At 45.4% G+C, this 21,596-nt stretch overlaps 2 protein-coding genes across 5 annotated transcripts in view; one reads left to right on the plus strand and one right to left on the minus strand.

Moving 5' to 3' along the window:
- The window catches only part of GPR137C (G protein-coupled receptor 137C), a 63,600-nt gene that overhangs the window by 15,078 nt on the left and 26,926 nt on the right, over window positions 1-21,596 (plus strand). Inside the window, exons 2-8 of one of the 3 annotated variants that reach the window (XR_006578898.1) lie at window positions 2,596-2,639; window positions 4,105-4,333; window positions 6,997-7,146; window positions 8,381-8,506; window positions 8,671-8,789; window positions 11,276-11,587; window positions 11,828-14,426. Coding sequence is in view for 1 of the 3 variants with exons in the window: in XM_045013904.1 (XP_044869839.1) it covers window positions 2,596-2,639; window positions 4,105-4,333; window positions 6,997-7,146; window positions 8,381-8,506; window positions 8,671-8,789; window positions 11,276-11,447 (840 nt within the window). In the remaining 2 variants the exon portion in view is untranslated. Of the gene's footprint in view, window positions 1-2,595; window positions 2,640-4,104; window positions 4,334-6,996; window positions 7,147-8,380; window positions 8,507-8,670; window positions 8,790-11,275; window positions 14,427-21,596 lie in introns of those variants that run through there. The other 2 variants (XM_045013904.1, XR_006578899.1) reach the window with 2 other exon arrangements.
- ERO1A (endoplasmic reticulum oxidoreductase 1 alpha) overlaps window positions 20,231-21,596 on the minus strand; it is a 35,999-nt gene continuing 34,633 nt past the window's right edge. For both annotated transcript variants that reach the window (XM_045013903.1, XM_045013902.1), the window contains one exon: window positions 20,231-20,610. In XM_045013903.1, the coding sequence (XP_044869838.1) occupies window positions 20,550-20,610 (61 nt within the window). In that variant the 3' untranslated portion in view covers window positions 20,231-20,549. The remainder of the gene's footprint in view (window positions 20,611-21,596) is intronic.

Genomic DNA, 21,596 nt, shown 5'->3' on the forward strand with positions numbered 1-21,596 from the left:
TGTTCTTGTCTCTCGCATCTCAGTAGCCGGAGACTTGTCTGTCTGGTTCCTGTACCCTTAGAATCCTATAAGGTCTAGGTGCCAGCTTCACTGAAGTTCAAACCCTGCCTAAGTCCTTGGTAAAGACAGTGGAAGCATTAGTCAGCACCGTGTGAGGATTACTCACAGCAGTTTGAAGCGCAGTGGACACTTGATCTAGATGGAGTGACTCCCTCCTGACTTCTAACCTCTTTGCTGAGCAAGTGGTAGCGAATCTGCCTTCTCAGGAGGTGCGTGGGTGTGTTCCAAACTAAAGGACCAAGTCTTGTATCTTGACACCAAGTAGCACCTCAATACGAGAGCCTCTTTAGCCTCTGTTTTAGCACATTGTCAAGGGCTGCTCTTGGGCACCCTGGCCCTCTGCGCAGGGCAGGAAGAGGATCCAGGGCTCCCCACAGCAGGCTGCCTGGGAGGTTCTTACCATGGCCTGGCTTCCAGCCTGTCCAGGGGATGGGGCTTTTTTTGGGGGGGGACAGGGGAAGAGTGAGGGGCAAAGGCCCACCTCAGCCCCCCCCATTGGGAAGAAGCTGGTGCCACCCCTGAACCTCAGACAGGTATGAAGCAGTACCACAGGGAATCCAGATCAAATGCTGTCCTGGAGTGATTCTGACCAGGACTTGAATTTCAGGATTGTCCCACCCAGTTAGAACAGGTGGTCACCCTACACATCCTGTACAAAAAGTTACTACAATAGTATGTCTTGTAAGGTATCCTTTGAAAACTCATTTGCTGGTCAGTATCATGCTGATACAATATTGCCACACATTTTTATGTGAAGTTATAAAATATGCCTGTGGTGATGTCAGCACATGTTCCAAACCTCACAACCCTGCCCAAACTGAGGTTGGGGAAACTGCTTTGTCCTAAACAAAGCAAGGTGTGCTCTGCTTAATTTGCATTTTAAGCCGTAAACAGAGTACTCAAACATGGAGGGAAACAAAGAAAGCTCAAACGGAATAAGCCAGCAGGGAACATCCTTCCACATAGACTTTGTCTCCTACTTCCCAGCTAGAAACTATAAAAAGGAGGGACAAACACCCCAAGGCACCATCTCTCATCTCCCTGCCCATCACATTCTGTGCAGCTGAAGTGACAAAGAAAGCAAGCCTTGAACTCTGGGGCAGGGGTCCTGACCGACAGGGTTCCTTCAGTAAGACTGCTGAAAGCATGTGGTGAGAAACTTTGCTTGACTCTGATCTAGTTTGTTAGTTAGGTATTAGTAAACTACTTGTCTTTGTATTTCTTGTAACAGTTTCTGACTTTTTTTTTTTTTTTTGGTGCATCGTTACTTTTACTCAATGTTTGTAGATGATAAACTTGTTTTACTGTTTTATCTAATCCAGTGTGTTTAAATTGAAGTGTCTGGGTAACAAGTTATATGCCTATTATTCACTCAAAGGAATAATTAAGTTAAAACACTTTGTACTGTCAAAGGGGGCTGGGCAATACAGGGCATACGTGACTGGGGGTATGCTGGGGTCACCCTTCAATATAACCCAGGCTGGTGAGAAGCAGGGTGTAACTTGCAGGTTGCAGTTACAGACGCTCAGGGTGTGGCTTGCAAGCTGGAAGGCTACTTGTGAGCAGTCCAGATGGGAGCTACTTCAGCAAGGCATTGTAAGGTACTCAGGGTTACAGGGCAGGGGTGACACCAGGGTACAGGTATGTCACATGTACTCCTCTCCCTTTTTAAGAAGGAGAGGTGCTTTATAGCCTCAACATGCCCATACTGCTCCCTTCCCAATTGAAGAGCTGCTCCAAAGAGTGACATGACCCATCACGTGAGCTGCTGACTTTTTGTCACATTTCTAGTCATATGAAATTTTGTAAATCTATCCTCCACTCTGCAGAATTCAGCATGTCTGGGACTTCAGCCCTCTGAAGAATTTCTTCAAATATATGGTGAATCATTGTTAAGCAAATATAGCCAGCTGAGCTTCTGCCAGGGCGAAGAAACCCAGAAGCAAATGTGCACATACTCTATTGCAATATAGTTCTCTAAGTTCTAACATCAAATATAAAAGGCTAACCAGAAACAGCCCTCTAATGTCTAATTTAAGAATAGCAGCTAAAGCCCTTTCTTTAATAAAGAAATTAAATTCAACATGACTGAAGGCCTAAAACATTCAATACAAAGAGCATGTCACAAAACAAACTTTCTTTTGCCGAACAATGTAGCTCCCATTCAGCTACAAGGAGAGTGCGATTTGGTCATCAGTAAAGTCCTTCGGAGCAAAGCCTCTTATCAAAGGGGGCAGTTATTGCCCAAAGAATAACTGGATTCATAAATTACTTGCTTAGCTACTAAAACAGTTTTGCTTGGACTAAACTCTCATGACACTCAGTCCACCTCGCAGAAGGGGTCAGTTTTCTATGTAGCAAATGGTTGCAGGCTACAAATGGAGTATGGAGAACTAGATGGTCACTTACCAGAACTAAAAACCCAACCCTCTTCTGCTCTGTTGCTGAGCGGAATCCCTTCTAATGTAACTATAAAGTGAACTGTAACATATACTGTAGGCGTGTTACAATAACTTTCCACTCTTCCTTTTGTAGGTTATATTCAAAGTCAAATGTGCAGCAGAATTCAATAAGTACAAGTAAGTGACTACTCCTCTTGCCTGTCCCCAAACGTGCTCTCATTGGGTGTATTAACAGTACAGCATATATGAAAGATAGTCAGTGTCTGAATGTAGCATTTGGTAGATTTCAAACTTCATAGCAATAGCGTTGTTTGTTAAACAACATCTGGGTAAGAGACAAAACCGAGATTAATTCCGTTGCCTCAGTGCACAGTGAGGAAAGCAAAGCCCTGAAGAAGTTGTGGGCTAGTCACTAGGCAACCTGACGATTACATTTGGGTGCCTACCTGGGTCTGGAGGTGAAGAACTCGATTGTACCCATCTGGGAGATGCTAGAGCTCCTGGTTTGCGCACCCCGCCCCCACCCCACGCACTCGCTCACTCGCTCTTGCAGGGAGGCTGTCATTGGTGCTAAGGGTACATCTACACAGCAATGGAAAAACAAAATGTCTGGCCAGTGCCAGCTGGCTCAGCCCCACAAGCTGAACCCTGCAAGCTTGCGTCATTGCTGTGTGGACATCCAGGCTCAGGCAGGCGCCCAAGCTCTGGGCCCTCCCACCTCACAGAATCCTAAAACCTGGGCTCCAGCTGGAGCTCCCACATCTACACAGCAATGAAACAGCCCCATGAGCCTGAGTCAGCTGGCATGTGCCAGCTGCCAGTGTCTTAGCTGCTGTGTAGACGCAGCCTAAGGGTCTAGAATGAGCAGTGCTGTTGCAGCTGAGTGTTAGCTCGTGTTTCTGTAATTCATGGGAGGCTATTGGTGCTCTAGCACATGACGAGGCTGAGAACCATAGTAGAATGTTTCTGGGATTCACCCCCATCCTATCTAACCATAAACCAGTGAAGGCGGGGGGGGGGTCTGGCTTATGCTGTGGGCATCACGAGAGGCCCACAGCATGGGTTCATAAGCTAGGGATCACAACACACCAGCCACTCCTGTTGCTCAAGCCTGTGTGTTAAGTCATTCTAATAATACATCCTTCTGTATGGAAGGGGGGACTTCAAACAGTGACCGTTAGTTCTTGACCTATGGGTCTAACGGACCTGTCAGGAGACAAACTTTCAATGGACAGTGTGTGGATTCTACTGTATTTGCAGCCACTTATTTTCACCAAGGCTGGTGGCGGTTGGGCTGACTCTCAACTTAGATTAAATCTAAGTTAGAACAATAAAGGTTTATCTTGCAACTTTAAGATAGACAGGAATCTTGTAACTCATGATTCCTTGCAAGCTTCTACCAACTGAGTGATTTTTTTAAATACCAGCATTATGCCAACTAAGCAACTTAAACTGGCCTTCTAAATGGCTTCCCTAATTCCTTGTCTACATAACTGACCTTTCACACTTGCTAACCTACTGAGTTATAGCAAATGAAGAGCAATGCTGGGAGTGAAATGAACTGATAGAGAACAAGGGAGATGATGTGGTGGTAGAGACTTCTTCAGACTGTTTTGCTCAGTTTGTCTCTTTCCTTTTCCAGGGTCCTGTTGTATCTGGGCTCCATATTTACAAGCCTTCTCTTTCTTGTTGTGAATTTAACTTGTGCAATGCTTATCCATGGAGATGTCCCAGAGAGTCGGCTGAGATGGACAGTATTTGTTCGGGCACTAATCAACGACAGTCTCTTCATTCTTTGTGCCATTTCATTAGCTTGTTGTATGTGCAAACTTGCAAAAATGTCATCGGCAAACGTCTACCTCGAGTCAAAGGTAGGGTAAACGCTCTCTAAACTGCACTGAAATGATTTACTTCAGTCCATGGGGGTGCAGGTCCAAGACCATGACCCCATCATACAAGATGTTCTGCAAACACAGAACAAAAGGATGGTCCTAGCCTGGAGCTAGTAAAACTCCTTTTTTTCAGTTTGGCTTCTTCAGTTTGGGTTTGTGCTTGCAGGAGATCTGTTGGTGCAAGAGAAGATCATTATAACTCAGATACTGGATCCCTTTTTATTTTTGCACTGAGTGTCTCTTAAATCACTTGTTTAGTACAGAGCCAAGATCTGGTACTAATGGTGTGTTGCTGTCTGACACCAAAGTGATGTAATGTCGAGGCATTTGATAGTAACTGCAGTCTTCTGCTAATGTGACCCCCTCATAAACCAGATCCACTAGCAACCCAGTCTAGTAATAAAACTCTGGTGGTCTATTGTAAGCTGGCTTTCTCCTACATCACTTTGTGTCAGAAGCAGTATCCCACTCCATTACATGTAGCATCCCCATATGGGCTTAACTATGGGTTTGGGGTTCCCCCCTCTCCCTGCCTTTTCCAGACCAGACCAAAGGATGTATAGATGTACCCACATTCCATCAGCTGGGAGCACTGAGCCTGTTAGCTTCAGTGGCCCTTCAAGATCAGGGAAACGCTCTCCTTTCCTCACCTGGCCGTGACCTCCACCACTTGAGGGACCATGTCAGGAACTGGAAAGGGTGCAACGTCCAGAAGCTCCTACCCCAAGTACTGGGCTCTTCTGTAGATCTAGAATCTGTTCTGGGCCAGGCTTGGTCTCTCTCCATTGCAGGAGCCCTGGGCTCTTGTTACTATTGGAGCCAGAATTCCAATCCCATGCTGATGGCCTGATGAAAGGCAGCGTTGCCTCTACTGCAGGTGGGGCTAGAGAACTATCTCTCTGTTTTGCCCATGGTGACCATGCTCTGTCCAGGTTCTGCAAAGCCCCTATCAGTCTCCACTGACCCAAACAATGCTGGGCAGCATTCGCCCCCTCTTCAAAGAAGGGATGAGGATGTTGCTGGGCCTGAATACTAGGGATCAGGAATTGGCAGCTCCTGTGTGTGGCCAAACTGGGAGCCTGGGCTCCTGTAGCTCAACAAAGCTACTCTGCCCAAGGCAATGGCTCTTATGTCTGAGTCGCTTTTCTAGATCCATGTCTACATTATGGGCTGGTAGGAGACGCTTCCTCGTCCTTGGAATTATGGACGGTGACCACTTGAGCTTTCCTGCACGTGGTCTGGACCTAACAGGCTTTAAACTACTGCCCCAGTAAAATGCCAGCCTGTCTCCTCTGCCTTAGGCGTTTCTGCTGCCTGGGCTGAACTTGCATAGGAGAAGGGGATCTCTTACTTGCTGACCCCCCTCTATCTCCAGCAGAGTCCATGACTTGGGGGCCTTGCCCCATATTTGTCTAATGGGCTCAGCACACTGAAGACACTACATAGACTATACCAGGCTACGCCACCCAGTCTATCTTCAGTAGTGCATGTAGTTCCTGATGGCGTCCCATTTTCTTCCCCCAAAACTGCCCATGTGTATCTTCCTGAGATGTGTGAATTGTCAAGGGGGCAGGCGCTAAATAGCCCAAGTTTATTTGGGGTCAGTTAAACTGCCAGAAGCTTCTCCAGTCCTTGAGAACGGCCTTGTGCTGCAAAACAAGGAAAAGGTGGAACTAAACTGTAGCTTCTGGCTGAACATTCTGGGTCTCAACGACACGTTTGGCAAGTCACTTTTGTATGCGGGGAAAATGGACATGGGCGTTTCAGCAAGTTGCAATATCTGACCATCAGGGCTCTGTGCTGTTGTTTTTGGCTCTGCAGCATGATCAGGCAGGAGTCACAGTTGCATGAACTTGAATTTAAATAGCCTTCAGAGATGTACTGACTTCCTCTGCGCAGGATTGGTTTACTTTGCCTCTGCGAGCGTGTTCTGAAATCTGGAAGTAGAATTTGTCCTCCACTGACGTTCATATTCTCTCTCTCTCTCCTCTTGCCACCCGCCCCCCCCCCCAGCTCCTTGCTCTGGGAATTGCTCCGAATCAGTAGTACACCAAGGCTTCTCTCACTTGAACAACTTCACAAAAGGCTGTTGCTACATCAAAACTCCAGCCCTCTCTGCCACGTGTGCTGTACTCACCAACCAATGTAATACTGGGGCTTTCACACTGACAGCTGTTGACTAATCACTGGGCTTCACACCTCAAGTTAGTGGCAACATAGCACCATAAATGAAGACCAAACCCAACCTGTATTTTGGTATAACTAAGCTGTAGCTGTCCAGCCACGTAGTCTGTGTAATTGTCTGCTTGCAAAAATAACCACTATGGAACTGGGACCCACTATTGGGCTAATCCTCCCTGTGGTTCCATCACTTGGTTGGCAAGGTTCCACTTCTCTTCCTTATGGTCGGTAAGAAACAGCCATGTGAAACTGGATGATTGCAGTCAACTCACCGCCAGCTCAGGATGAGGTTCTTTACACCTAGCTTTAAATATCTTAGTGAGGGCATAGTTCTGTGTAGATGTTCTGGGTCCGATCATGCATGCATGACTTGCTGTGCATAAAATTACTATTTTTATGGGAAGATTTGTGTAACAGCCTATCAGATTTTTAACGTATCTCGCTTCCTCCCCTGTTCTTAGGGCACATCTGTCTGCCAGGCTCTCCTTGTCGGTTCAGTAGTTGTTCTTCTGTACTCTTCAAGGGCTTGCTATAACCTAGTAGCAGTGGCTATATCTCCGGAGAATGTTCCTAGTCCATTTAATTATGGCTGGGACAACCTTTCAGATAAGGTAATTAATAATATTAACGGGTGGGCATTGGAGGGTGGCGGGGGTGTCTCAAATCCAGAACGTGGCTTCTGCAGGGAGAAATCTATGTTCTGGGTGTGTGGGATCTCACTAAAGATGCTGTAGCAGTGTTCTAAAAAGCTCTCGTATTCCAGTTCCTGAGACTCACTGAAAACAGTCACTTCTAATAGGAATGTAATGCTTAATATGACACATCCGCTATCTACAACTAGACATGTCTATGGAGGAGCTTGACCCTGAAGACTCAAAGGGCAGCCCACGTAACTCACACCTGATGCTAATACATTAAAAGAGCTGCCATATCTGGGGAAATATGATGGTTGCCCCTCGCTACTTAGGCTCCTTTAATTTGGGGGGTTATTTGTCACAAGTGCTTCTAAATGTTAGATCTCTGTGGTGACAACTACCATACCTTCCTACTCCACGTAACTGCCACTAGCATGTTACTAGCCATAACAGTAAGATGCAGCAAATGGGATTTGCTTGCCAAGTATCTAAATACTGACCAGGTGCACAAGATTAAACATCAATGAGATCTTAATTGGACCCCGAACTGCACCCTCTTAATGGTGAGTGCGCACCTGTAGAGCTGGTGTAATGGCATGTGACCGGTAGGTCAGTCTAGATCCTGAGCATCTGTGACCAGCCAGGGTTGTCTGAACCCACGGTGGAGATGTATAGAGCACATCTGTCTGTCATACCCTCTGCCCTAGAGTCAATGGTGGTAATGGGATAATAGCTGCCACATCACTGTATACATGGGAGGCTCACACCCATGTATACCACCCCATAATCTAGAAACATTCTGTAAGATGTCTGACTTGACATGGAACCCTTGCTCTTATTGGTGCGGGGTCCACTTTCTACACTAAGGAACTAGCGCCGTCACCCCCCGAAACCTGAGTAGGCTTGACATGGAAGCTCTCAGCTGAAATCTGTAGCAGCTGGTACTGGCCACTCAGTGGCAAGATACTGCCCTAACTGGACCACTGATCTGAGCCAGTCTGGGAACTGTGGTATGCAATGCTAATCAGAAATCTTTCTAGATTTGAAATCTAGAAGCGCTTCCATGCACTGCATCCTAGTCTATTTCTTGGAATCCCATCACTCTGGGGTAAATCTTTTTTTTTTTTTTTTTTTTTTTTTTTGGGGGGGGGGGGGGTGCTGTTTTAAAAACAAAACCCTCCATGTTTAACCATAACCCCTGTGTTTCCAGATGCACGCAGAAGAAGTCAGTGGTGAAGAATATGTGGTGTTTGGAGTAGTCCTCTTCCTCTGGGAGCTTGTGCCAACCAGTTTTGTGGTGCTGTTCTTCCGGGCCCAGAGGTTAACTCAGAACTTGGTAGGATATGAACTAAGTGCTCTAGGGTTAAGATCTTTTTCAAGTTGTTCTTTGCACATGAAACTTGTCTGATTTACTCTAACTAAATAGCTCTTTCCACTACATAATCTCTAGAAACAATTGGGTGCTTTTTAAAAAAACAAACTTCCCCCCTCTATCAACAGACACCAGCTGGCATGGTGAACAGTCATAGTTATAGCTCCAGAGCGTACTTCTTTGACAATCCAAGGCGATACGACAGTGACGATGATTTGCCAAGACTTGGTGCGAGAGAAGGAGGAAGGTAGGTTGGGAGCTGTTCGGATATTCAGAATCACCATTCGACTCTCGCGTGTGAGCAACAAACAATGTCTACAGAGCAACCAACTCCTGCTCTTCTTTTAAGCCAAAGAATCTTTCTGAGCAAAGGGGCCTAGAACCGGTAGACCAGATAAATAAGGCAGTTCGTAACGTAAGCTTTGGCTTGCACTAAGGACCTGAGATCTGAACTTACCCTGGTGGAAATCATGGACTTTAGCTACAGGTGCTAACCGCCATTGAAAATCAGGCCACTCTAGTGTGCTTGAAGTCAGAGAAGAGGAGTCTTTGTTAAAATGCATAGAGGTTTACAGGGATGTGTACCTGTAAACTAAAAACTGCTGATTTCCTGGTGAAGACTTGCAAGCTGCAGAAAGTCCTGGGTAAAGTGTGTGTGTGTGGGGGGTGGGGTTGGTTTTGGTTTGTTCTGTTTTTTTTCCTGGAGTAACAATTATTGCTGTATAACAATCTTGAAACACAAGATGTATGAAAACTTAGTGGAGCTGTAGTTTTCTCAGGCTGAGGTCCAGGCATTTCTCTGAGCTCATCTTGGTGTGATGGGTGCTCTAGAAATACCAACAGTCCTAGAAGTGACAAGTGAACTTAGGTATATTGGCTTTATTTTAGGGCTGTCAATTCATTGCTGTTAACTCACATGATTAACTCCAAAAAATTAATCACGATTAAAAAAATTAATCGCATTTATAACAATAGACTACCACTTGAAAAACATCCAAAATATTTAATTTCTACATTTTCAATATTTATTTTAATTACAACACAGAATAGTGCACAGAACTCAATATTTTTTATTACAAATGTATGTACTGTAAAAATGATAAATATTTTTCAATTCACCTCATACAAGTACTGAAGTGCAATCTCTATCATGAAAGGGAAAATCTGCAGTTTGGTTACATAACTGCACTCAAACAAAACAGTGTAAAACTTTAGCGCCTACAAGTCCACTCAGTCCTCCTCCTTAGTCTGCCAATCGCTAAGACAAACAAGTTTGTTTACATTGATGGGAGATACTGCTGCCTGCTTCTTATTTACAAGATCACCTGAAAGTGAAAAACAGGCATTCACATGGCACTTCTGTAGCTGGCATTGCAGGGTATTTACGTGTCAGATATGCTAAACATTCGTATGCGCCTTCATACTTCAGCCACCATTCCAGAGCACATGCTTGCATGCTGCTGATGCTCATTTAAAAAAAAAATGCATCAATTAAACTTGTGACTCTACTCCTTCGGTAGAGAATTGTATGTCTCATGCTCTGTTTCACATGCATTCTGCATATATTTCATGTTATCACAGTCTTGGGTGATGACCCAGCACATATTGGTTTTAAGAACACTTTCACAACAGATTTGACCAAATGCAAAGAAGGTACCGATGTAGCTATTTTTAGAAATCTCTCACAGCATTTGACCCAAGGTTTAAGAATTGAAGTGCCTTGCAAAATCTGAGAGGGACAAGGTGTGGAGAAGGCTTTTAGAAGTCTTAAAAGAGCAACACTCTGATGCGGAAACGTCAGAACCCGAACCACGAAAAAAGAAACTCAACCTTATGCTGGTAGCATCTGACTCAGATGATGAAAATGAACATACATCGATCCACTCTGCTTTGGATTGTTATCAAGCAGAGCCCATCATCAGCATGGACACATGTCCTCTTGATCGGTGGTTGAAGCATGAAGGGACCTATGAATCTTTAGTGCCTCTGGCACTAAATATCTTGCAACGCCAGCTACAACAGTGCCATGCGAACACCTGTTCTCACTTTCAGGTGATGTAAACAAGAAGCAGGCAGCATTATTGCCTGAAAATTGTAACCAACCTTGTTTGAGTGATTTGGCTGGCCAAGAAGTGGGACTGAGTGGACTTGTGGGCTCTAAAGTTTTATACTGTTCATTTTATTTTTGGATGCAGTTTTTTTGTACCTATTTCTACATTTGTAAGATCAACTTTCCTGATGAAGGTATTGCATTACAGTACTTGTATGAGGCGAGTTGAAAATTTTTGTTTTACAGTGCAAATATTTGTAATTGAGCACTGAACACTTATTGACATTAATATATTTTAAATGTAGCAAACACCATTTATTTTCAATATTTTTGATAAACTAGAGAGACTAACAGTGCATTTAATGGCATGATTAATTTTTCATCACTTGACAGCTGCTTTTGGGGGAGGCGAGGGAGATGCTTAGCTTATGACACCCATTGGAAAGGGCCTGACCTCTTAAGTGCTGGACACCCACTCTCTGAAAATTAAGGGCCCTTTAAGATGTCAACTTGAGCACCAGAATCACTGGTCACCTCTGGAAAGTTGAAGCTTTGGACAAAGCTTCCTAGCTGAAGCTACTTTCAACTTCTGTTTGTATTAAAACTCCAGCACTAGACAGCACAATCCTGGGATAACTCTAGACTCCCGTCTCTAACCAGCATTTCCCATTCTTCTCCCAAAGCTTGGCTACCCCTCCATGCTCCGGCTGGTATGGCACTCTGACTGGGAGCGATAGCTGTGCGGTTATTCCCTATCTGAGTGGACCTAAGCCGGACACCGCCCCGCTGCTCTTCACGTGTAGTGATTTGGAAGCTAACAATCACCACAGCTTATACTCCACGCCACAGAACTGAAGAGCCCGCCAAGATTCGCTTCTCTTGGGGCGGCTTTCGTGGGAGTCCGATCATTCTCCAAACATCTAACTCCATCTGCACAAACATTCCATTCTCTCTTGCAGCTGTAACCCAGGACCTGGAGACTTAGGCTGCGTGTGGTATGTAAAACTGTTACTCATGGTACCGTGTAGCAAAGGGAAGGTGAAAAATCTCTGGGAGCTTTTTTGGGGGGATGGGGGGGGGGTCCAATCTTCTCAAGATGCTCATTGGCAGCTAGAAGCACCAGAGCTGACTCACTAGACCAACATCAAATGCGTATTTGCACTTTTATCTGCACATTCTGAAGGAACACCTCACACTCAGACTTCCATGTTCCCCTTTTAATTGCACATCCGTAGCTGGGAGCGGTGCGGTCATCCTGTGAAGACGGGCGCGTCGATACGCAGGCCGTGCTGCACTCTGCGACCTGATCCGCTCCAAGGACAAATGTGCCCTCTTCAGAGAAACTGTGTGGGATTTACACTAATGAAGAAAGTTACCTAATGTATAATGTGCCATATTCACGCAAGACAAATGTAGTGTCTCTTTGCTGGGGATGTGGGCTTACTCTAACTCGGTCCTCGGGGCAGCGGACTGCTAAAACACTCTTGCCGGGACTGTGGGTTACCTTCAAGCATGAATGTTGTGAAGGCCTTTAAAAGCCTGAACTCAATGGCTTCTACTAGCACGAAGGTCACGGAACAGTAACCAGCTCTGCTCTTTTAAACAGAAAAATGCCACCTAGAGGGAACAGAGTGAGTGTGGTTACCGTGGTGAGAGCATGTGGCAATGAGGCCTGCTTCTTGCAGGGTGGCTTCTTCAAGCAAACCTCGCAGTCAGTCTGGATAAGAGTGACGTGAGCGTTTTATTTTGGCCCAAAACCATTCATAACCCAGCTTCTTTCTTACTAGTGGAGCCAGTGCTTAATCTGCCTTAGGGAGAACAGCAATTTTATATTTATCCTGACTGAATATAAGCTAGAGGTCATTCTTAGAACATGAAAACTTCTCTTTGCTTTCATGGCTGCTTTCTCTGACCGAAATCACGAAGCCTGCAGTGTGGTGCCTGCATGCCACTATTTGGGACTGTCTCAAAACTGAGTTCTCCTGTCTCTTCAGACTGTTTGAGGAATAAGTGTCCCATGACATTCCACTGACTGCACTGTAAGAGTAGTGCAATGTGACCTGAACTAGGGGGGGGCCCCGCATTGAAGTATTAGATAAATGTTGGCATCTCATTGCAGGGCGTGCACTGGAGGGTGGGTCTAGTGAGGGAGAAGCATTTAATGGAATGGTGTAGGTTGGTTTGGTTTTAACATCCAGGATTTTATTCTGGCAGGATGTTGGCCTTTAAATCACTTTTTTAACTGTGTCTAAAAGCACCCTATTCAAAACAGGAAAGCGAGATGTGGCCGTAAGGATGCACAGGTGTTTGGATTAGGCTCTAAAGTGAGCTCTTAAATACACAGTTGGTTTACACAGATTAGTAGCTCCTACAAGGAAAAGCATGCCTCTGTGGCAAAGCTGCTATCTCCAGCCTGTAGTAGACTTCCCCCAGGATCTCTCCACCTTTAGCATTCCTTTAGAAGCTTAAACTGGAAACGGTTGGCATATGTTGCTGATCAGCAGGACCAGCTCCTGCCATCAACTGCATGCACTTTCCAAGGGTGTGCTTTGTTTTTAAACTTGAATTAAGATTTGATGTTAGAATAAAACTTCACTGAGGGACTGAACAGGACCATATAGTCTGTAGGACAGTGGGGAAGTGTTCTCCCCGTAGACAAGTGGGGATACTGCTGGCACATGGAACATGACTGAAGTGACTGTCGAGCCTTTAAAATGCTGATTCCCAGGCTCACAGCTGTATGGGGGGATGGGCGTGCGCGCGCACAGACAGACACTTTTCCAAGAATAAACTCTTGGTTCTCAAAGAAGGTAGCAGAGACTTGGGGGCAGGCCTAGGATGTGTGTGGGAAAACATTTGAGCGCCACGTGAGCATATCAACATCCTTGCTGTTACTGAGTTACTTCTGAACCCCCTCTCTCTGTACAACCCCCACCCAGAAACTGAGCAGCTGGCTCGAGGTGTAGCAGGTTCTCTAATGTCCTCATTTTACTCTCTTGCTCACTGGTCCGAAACCAAGGCAACCCGTGCTCTTTCCTCTAAAGGCTCGGAGACTATTCTTGGCAGATCACTGGATCCTTCTCGCTCAAATACTTGAGCTAGAAAGGACTTTTCTTTTAGCTACCATTGTAAGACCCGTCTCATTGCCTAGGGTGAGATTCAGTAACCGGTTGCTCTGTCTTGATCGCCGCTTGACTTATGGTGAAACTAGCTAAGGACCTGGACTCCAGCCGCAGCCCTTCTCTTCCCCTCCCATAAGTCACCAAAGACGCAAAGTTCAGCCACTGGCCCCTATTCTTGCTTAAAAGAAAACAAACAAAAAAAAGTCCAAAGCACTAGGAGCACTTTAAGTTTTCCTTGGGAGGGAAGGGAGTGTTGCGCCAAAAAAAAAAAAAAAAAAAAAGGGCTACCGGCTCATTGTCCATATTGCACTGACGCACAGAACGACAAGATGATCTTCCTCTCATTAGGATCACAGATCAGGGCCGTGAGTCTCGTTGCTTAAGTGTGTACCAGTGAGTGACTAGCAAATGTTTTGTTTTTTTATTACTTTGTATGGATGGCCATTAATGTCAGAACTGCGACTGCTCGGAGTGGGGCCGGCCTTGTGTTTTACTGAAGTAATTTATAGCTGACGTGTACAATGACTTTTATATGCATAGTTGCCTTTCATTCCATTTATTTTGGTAACGGTTTAACTGTTTCTCAGCTTTGCAGCCAGTTGAGAGCTGGTTGCACCAGGAAGCTGTGGCCAATGAATGTACCTATTTGTTGTTGTTCACTGAACTGTAACCAAGCACTACTATGTTGAATAAAAAATTCTTCTGTGCTATTTATGGGCATCTGGGCTGAGTTCTGCCAACTGGGGGTCTTTGCATCACTTGTCCACTCATCAGTGGACTCTACCCCAGCTTAAAATATTTAAAGCCATGTTATTTCTCTTTACCCCCCTCTCCCCCATATTGCTGCATTCCTGCACCGAGATCCAGCTTCCACTCGCTTGCTAAAGGGACACTCCTATAAAGGCTCTGAGTGTAAGTCTAAGAGGAATCTTCTGGCTTGAAGAACAAACTGAGGAACGTGATACTATCTGGGTCTCAGCCTCCTTCACAAGCATTCCCCGTGGCACCCACCAGCCGCATCTTGTAGGAGAGCTGTCCTAAGGTGGCTTGGCTGGAAGGGTCAAGTGACTCTTGATGCAGGAAAACCACAGGCCTAAGATCTCTGCAGAGCCCAGTCTGCAACTTGCCAATCCACGAGGTGACTCAAGGCCTCTGAGTGACCCTGTATTTGTAACAGGCGCAGTAGATACAGGCGTCTGCAGCACGAAGTGGAATGAAGAGGGGTGGGCAGGAGGAGTGAGGGCCTGGCCTTCCTCAAGGGGGGGTGCAAGCTACCCTTGCTATAGCCTCTCACACCTTATTCTGTCCTGCAAGCCTCCATCTCTGCTCCTTGGCATGTAGGAGGAAAGGGCTCTAGCAGGCCTCTCCCCAGTTCGTAAGCACAAGCTGTGGTGTCGGAGCAACCGACACACTCAAATGGAGGTTTCCTTTATGGGGAAACATACTTCTGGCCCGTGCACCCAGCCTTGATTCTAACCAAGTGCCCTCTGGGGATGGGGCGAGCCGAGAGCCCCCCCTCTGGGCCCTGTAGCATGATGCACTTAAAACTCATTTTGGGGGGAGACAAGGTGCCAGGCCTGGCACAAATACACAGCCAGTAAAGGTTGGGGGGGGGGGGCAGCACCTCCTGGGCCGGTAACACCCCCATGGGGAGAGTGGACAAGGCACCTGAGGTATGTGTGTCAGGCATTGTGAGGAGAGGGGGAGACTCCAGGAGGAGCTGTTTCAGGCAAATCTCCCTCCTTTCTAGTGCCAGGCTTCAAGGCCTTGCAGATCTGATGGGCCTCTCCCAGACACCAAAGAGAGGAGGTGGGGGGGTCGCCCATGGGCAGAGGCTTGCTGCGGGAGCTACAGCGTTGGAAGCCCTGGGGCTGCATGTCCTGGAGCCCTGTGAAGAGAAAGTCTTCCCCCACCCCCCATTGCTAAAGATGATACTTAACAACTAAAGAAGACAATTAACTAACAATGAGTAACTCTATGCAAAGATAAGTGGAAGAGCTAGGGCTTAGTGGAGCACCTGCCAGCAAGAGACCACTGTTCCAACAACTGCATGGGGGGTAAGGAGGAACTCAAGGGGCATTAGGCCGGGAGGGTCATATATAGAACATCATACTGGTGCTCTGGGGCCTCCACAGCTGGCATGACCAGTAGCTGCTAGGGAAAAGTTTCTGACAGCCGTGCACAGGGCGTGTGCATACACCTAACTGGAAGTGATATGAGCAAGCGAAACCTTTCCTCCAAGCTGCCGAGAGGAAAACTCTAAGGAAAATGTACTTGGCAGCTCGGAGTGTAAGAGGTTAGAAACACATGGCAGGGTCCAACATGCTGCCAGAGGGAGGCCCACAGAATCTCAGCACCTTCTCTGAAAGGATTCTGGAGGCGCCTGCTTTCTGGGTTGCAGGTCACTCAGCGTATCACAGGGATTTGGAGTTGGTCTCCAAAAGCCAGATTGTTCAGTGCTCACGGTCCCCAATTAGAGGCAGCTTTTCAAAAGTGCTCAGCACCTAGCAGATCCCATTGTGCCAATTAAGACCAGATTCTCATCAGAGCTCTGCCCCCAACACGTCCCCACTGGGCTCTCTTGCAAATCTGGCCCCAAGGGACTCTCCTGGGACCCTGTCTGCCATTTACCACCATTTGAAGTAACACTGACATGCAGGCCAAGGTGAGGGGGAGGGATAGGTCAGTGGTTTGAGCATTGGCCTGCCAAACCCAGGGTTGTGAGTTCAATCCTTAAGGGGGCCATTTGGGGATTGGTCCTGCTTTGAGCAGGGGGTTGGACTAGATGATCTCTTGAGGTCCCTTCTAACCTTAATAATCTATGATTCTATGAACACCACCACATTTAGCTTCCTTGCTTGTTACCTGTGCAGAGACCAACTAGGCCTGGAGCCAGCCATGTCACTAAGCTGCCAGAAGCAGCCAACACAGGGACTGCTGTGCAGGGTGAGGAGGGATAAAGTAGCACCTAGCTGGTACCTCCCGGTCTGTGATCTTGGGGACTCCAACCAGTAGCAGCAGCAGCCAGAGCAGGGACCTCTAAACACAACTTTTTACAATGTTAACTGGACTGTCTCTGCCCTGTGCTGCCTGGCTCTTTGTTCCAACCATCTCCTTTCCTCCAGTCCCTTCACCTCAGCTTTACTCCACACCTACCCTCTGTATCTTCTCCCCTGCCCAGTGCCCCTTCCCTCAAATGGTCCCCTCTCTTCTGCTGAGCCCCTCCTAACTAAATTCCCCCCACCTCAATATACCATGGCACTACCTTGCCAGTGGCCACCCTCCTGCTGCTCATGTATTTTTCCCCTTCCCCTGTCCCACCCATTGGGCCTATTTAGAGCCTAAGCTCTCCAGAGCCGGGCCTGTTGTGACTGTGTCTACATGCAGCACCTTGCCCAGTGACACTACCCTGCCAAACAGGGTCAATATAACAAAGGCTGGGCCTAGCTCTTGGCTCAAAGAGCATTCCGTGTCCACCCTTTTCTGCATTGCCTAGTGACGGAAATCAAAATGATTTGTGGCCTTGCATAGAAGCAGCCTGCCCTACTCATGACACATGCCCACTCTTGGTGGTAGAACAGAACTTGCATGCTCCGTCACTAACTTGACAGCAGAAAACCTGGTAACTTAAAAAATCCACCCATTTTCCTCCTTTTCCCTAAGGGAGTAGAGTTTAGCACATAACCCTAGCCGCTGCTGCCATCAGTCATTATCAAACAGCAAAAGACTGAGGTGATTTCCTTCCAGGAACAGCATTTAACCAGTGGTTGGTTGCACTGGACAATGAAACCCAGTGGTGGATGTTGCCAGCTGTGATGGAGGTTAGTTAAACGCCAGGGCTTGGAAAAAAATACATGTGGCTGCCATGTGCAGGAAACTTTAAGGGTTGGCAGCAGAGGAGGGGAACAGAGCAGGTTCTCCCCAATTTTGCCACTGCTGCTGCTCAGAAAAAATGCAAGCGAGAGTAGGGGCTCTGTACTTGACAAAGACCTTCTCAGTGCATTCCAGGTTGGGGGTTGGGGAAAGAATTGCTTTTCCCAACCAACAATGGTGGAGGAGTCAGGCCCTACAGTTGCTCAGTTTTCCAGAGTGAAACATACTGTCTGACCTGTTGCAGCCAGGATAGTTATTGGAGAGCTAGTAACCAGTACAAATCTTGACTGGCACAATGCTGTTGGTCAGAGATTATGAGGGAGAGAGGAGGCATGTGCTCATGTACACGTCTTCCCCGTACATGCCAGGGTGGTGGAGCAGGGAAGAACGTTTTCCCCCATCCTGAGAGCAGCTTTTGGAAATCCAAACTTCAGACACACATTAGCCAAGGTAAGGCATATTGAGAATGAAACCCAGGACCAGAGCCCAGAGATAGTGCTCTTGGGGGGGAACCCTGGCATTCCTTTTCCCAGCATCTTGTTGGTATGTAGAATCATAGGACTGGAAGGGACCTCAAGAGGTCCAGTCCCCTGCAATCATGGCAGGCTTAGGAATTATCTAGACCATACCTGACAGGTGTTTGTCTAACCTGCTCTTAAAAATTTCCAATGATGAAGATTCCACAAGCGCCGTAGGCAACTTATTCCAGTGCTTAACCACCCTGACAGGAAGTTTATTTCTTAATGTCCAACCTCAACCTGCCTTGCTGCATTTTAAGCCCATTGCTTCTTGTCCTATCCTTAGATTAAGAACAATAATTTTTCTCCCTCCTCCTTGTAATCACCTTTTATGTGCTTGAAAATTTATATTCCCTCGGTCATCTCTTTTCCAGACTAAACAAACCCAATTTTTTCAATCTTCCCTCATCGGTCACATTTTCTAGATCTTTCATCATTTTTGTTGCTCTTCTCTGGACTTCCTTCAGTTTGTCCAAATCTTTCCTGAAATGTGGCACCCAGAACTGGACACAATACTCCAGTTGAGGCCTAATCAGGGCAGAGTAGAGCAGAAGAATTACTTCTCATGTCTTACTTACAATGGTCCTGCTAATACATCCCAGAATTAAGGGTTTTGGGGGGGTTTTCCTGCAAGTGTTACACTGACTCATATTTAGCTTATGATCTTCTATGACTTCCAGATCTCTTCCCACAGTACTTCTTCCTAGGCAGTCATTTCCCATTTTGTATGTGCACAATTGTTTCTTCCTAAAGGGAGCACTTTGCATTTGTCCTTATTGAATTTCATCCTATTTACTTCAGACCATTTCTCCAGTTTGTCCAGATCATTTTGAATTTTAATCCTATCCTCCAAAGCACTTGCAACCCCTCCCAGCTTGGTATTATCTTCAAACTTTACAAGTGTACTCTCCCTGCCATTATCTAAATCATTGATGAAGACACTGAACAGAACCAGACCCAGAACTGATCTCTATGGGACCCCCCTCGTTATGCCCTTCTATCGTCACTGTGAACCACTCATAACTACTCTCTGGGAACGATTTTCCAACCAGTTTTGCACCCACCTGATAGTAGCTCCATCTAGGTTGCATTTCCCTAGTTTGTTTATGAGGTCATGTGAGACCGTATCAAAAGCTTTACTAAAGTCAAGATATTCCACATCCCCCCATCCACAAAGCTTGTTACCCTGTCAAAGAAAGCTATCAGGTTGGTTTGACATAATTTGTTCTTAACAAACCCATGCTGACTTACTTACCTTATTATCTTCTAGATATTTGCAAACCGATTGCTTAATCATTTGCTCCACTATCTTTCTGGGTACAGAAGTTAAGCTGACTGGTCTGTAATTCCCCGGGAATTACACTAGAAGTTTTTCACCTGCTGAGGGAGATGTGCCAGTCTCACACTCTGGGGAAGAAGTGTGTGGCAACCTTTAAGACCTGCAGTGATTGCTGATGCACTGAGATTCATTTGTACAGAACCATTCTGAATTTGACTAGGAGTCAGACTCAGCATATTGTACTCTAATTACCCTTCTAAAATAGGGTTAAGGGGAAAGTGTAGTCAGAGCAAAATACTGTTTTAGGCTTTGTCTACTCAGGGTTTCACCAGTTTCACTTTAACTGGGTTTCTAAAATGGATTTAAATTGACACAAACCTCTGTGTGATCACTTAGTAATCAGTTTGAGCTAAACTGCTATAATTGACTTGAGCTAAACTGTAACAAGCCTGGTTTAAAACTGAAATAAAGTGCATCTATACAGGGATTTGCACTGCTTTAGAATCGCACCTTTAGTTCAATTGGTGCAGCTGTCTCCTGTTGACAAACTCTTAGAGGGACACGGAGCAGTTGTTCTTTATATAGCATCAACCATGAAGTTTAGGTGGATCCTCCAAGCTACAGTGTAGTATGCCCCAGGACTGTACCAAGGGAAGAGTTTTTCTATTTTACGCCCTCACAAAATGTTGCCTTTAAAACAACTTAAATGGTGGGATCTGGAAGAAACTACGGAACACAGACAACCCCTAGTGAGTTACTATACTTGTATTTTGTATTTCTGCATTTGTCTAGCGTCACATTTTCACCAACACCATCAATTTCCGAAGGCAGACAAAAAGAGGTATGTTTTATCCAAGGAAGGAGTGCAGCACATATTTAATCATTAGTCAATCGTTCAAAATTATCTTCAAAAAATAAAAATCCATCATTTTACTTTACATATAATCAAATCTTTCTTCCCCACCCCACCCCTTTACAAAAAGCAGCTTCTTTGTACAAAAGACTTGGTCTCAGCAGGTTCCTGACGCAATCATTCTGTAAAGTGAAGAGTTCTTCCAGTGTCTTTTCCCTTTTTGGTTGCCTGAAGTGTGAAGGAAATCTGATTTTCCTCTGTTTTACAGAAAACAGAATTTAAAAGGTCAAAGTCTTTTTCTGTTAGACAAATTCACTGTACATTTCGTAACAAGTTCTTGAAGTTTTCCAGCTCTCTAACGCTAGTTGAAATCCTGTATGCAAGAGAAAGGAGGAAAAAAGTTCAGAGAAATCTAAAATACACAAAAAGTCTCATTTTAAATGTTTTTCTATAAATGTAAATAACATTAGAAAACAGTTCTTGCAGCTAAGGATTTTGCATGTTAAAAGGGATTATGGAACTGAAACAAGTTTTGCTGACTCATTTTAAAGCCAGATGTAAATTATTATACGTTCTCAATCATGGTAAGAGAAGCGGACCCTTCATAAATAGAATGTTAGCTAAGGTGTGGTCAAATACGCTTGCTCAACAGAGGTTGTCATGAAGCCAACTATACAATTAAAACAGCCATTCAGAGGGGTTGTCGAAACAACTTACAGATAAACTGGTGTTTATTTTAAAAGTTTCTGAAGTGCGCACACCAAGTCAGTTTATTGCAAAATGCACTTTGCTACTGGAGGTTTGGCATCAGTGAGAAAATCACCAGGGCAAGTCCCTTGCTTAACCTCTCATATTTTTACAGCAATGTGTGCTCCTTCATTGTATTCTCGTTTCAAACAGAGCAGTGGTTCCCAAACTTTAACAACCTGTGAACCCCTTTCACTAAAATGTCAAGTCTCACAAACCCACTCCTAAAAATGAATATTTCCAGGGATTTTCTCCTTTACCTGAGTATGAATTATAAAAGCAGTGATATTGGAAATATAAAATTTGTTTTTATGACATGCTTATTACACACTATTATTATTCATCATTACAGTATTTATATTACATTATGAAAATGGCAACACTCTTCCAAGATCTCACTTTCGTAGCTTGTATCACTTTGAATAAGCCTGTTAGAAGACAAAGCTCCTATGTTTCATCAAGGAGTATCAGATGTGCAACAGCAGGAAGGTATCTAAGAAGCCAACTCGAAGAGTTCCTCCTACACAAGCATTCAGGTCTTGAGCAGTCCAGGCAAACAACGCACGTTACAACAAAGCTTAAACTTGTTCTTCATAATCATTTTAAAAACAA

This window comes from Mauremys mutica, chromosome 4 (assembly GCF_020497125.1).
Source record: "Mauremys mutica isolate MM-2020 ecotype Southern chromosome 4, ASM2049712v1, whole genome shotgun sequence".
In the NCBI taxonomy this organism is placed as follows: domain Eukaryota; kingdom Metazoa; phylum Chordata; order Testudines; family Geoemydidae; genus Mauremys; species Mauremys mutica.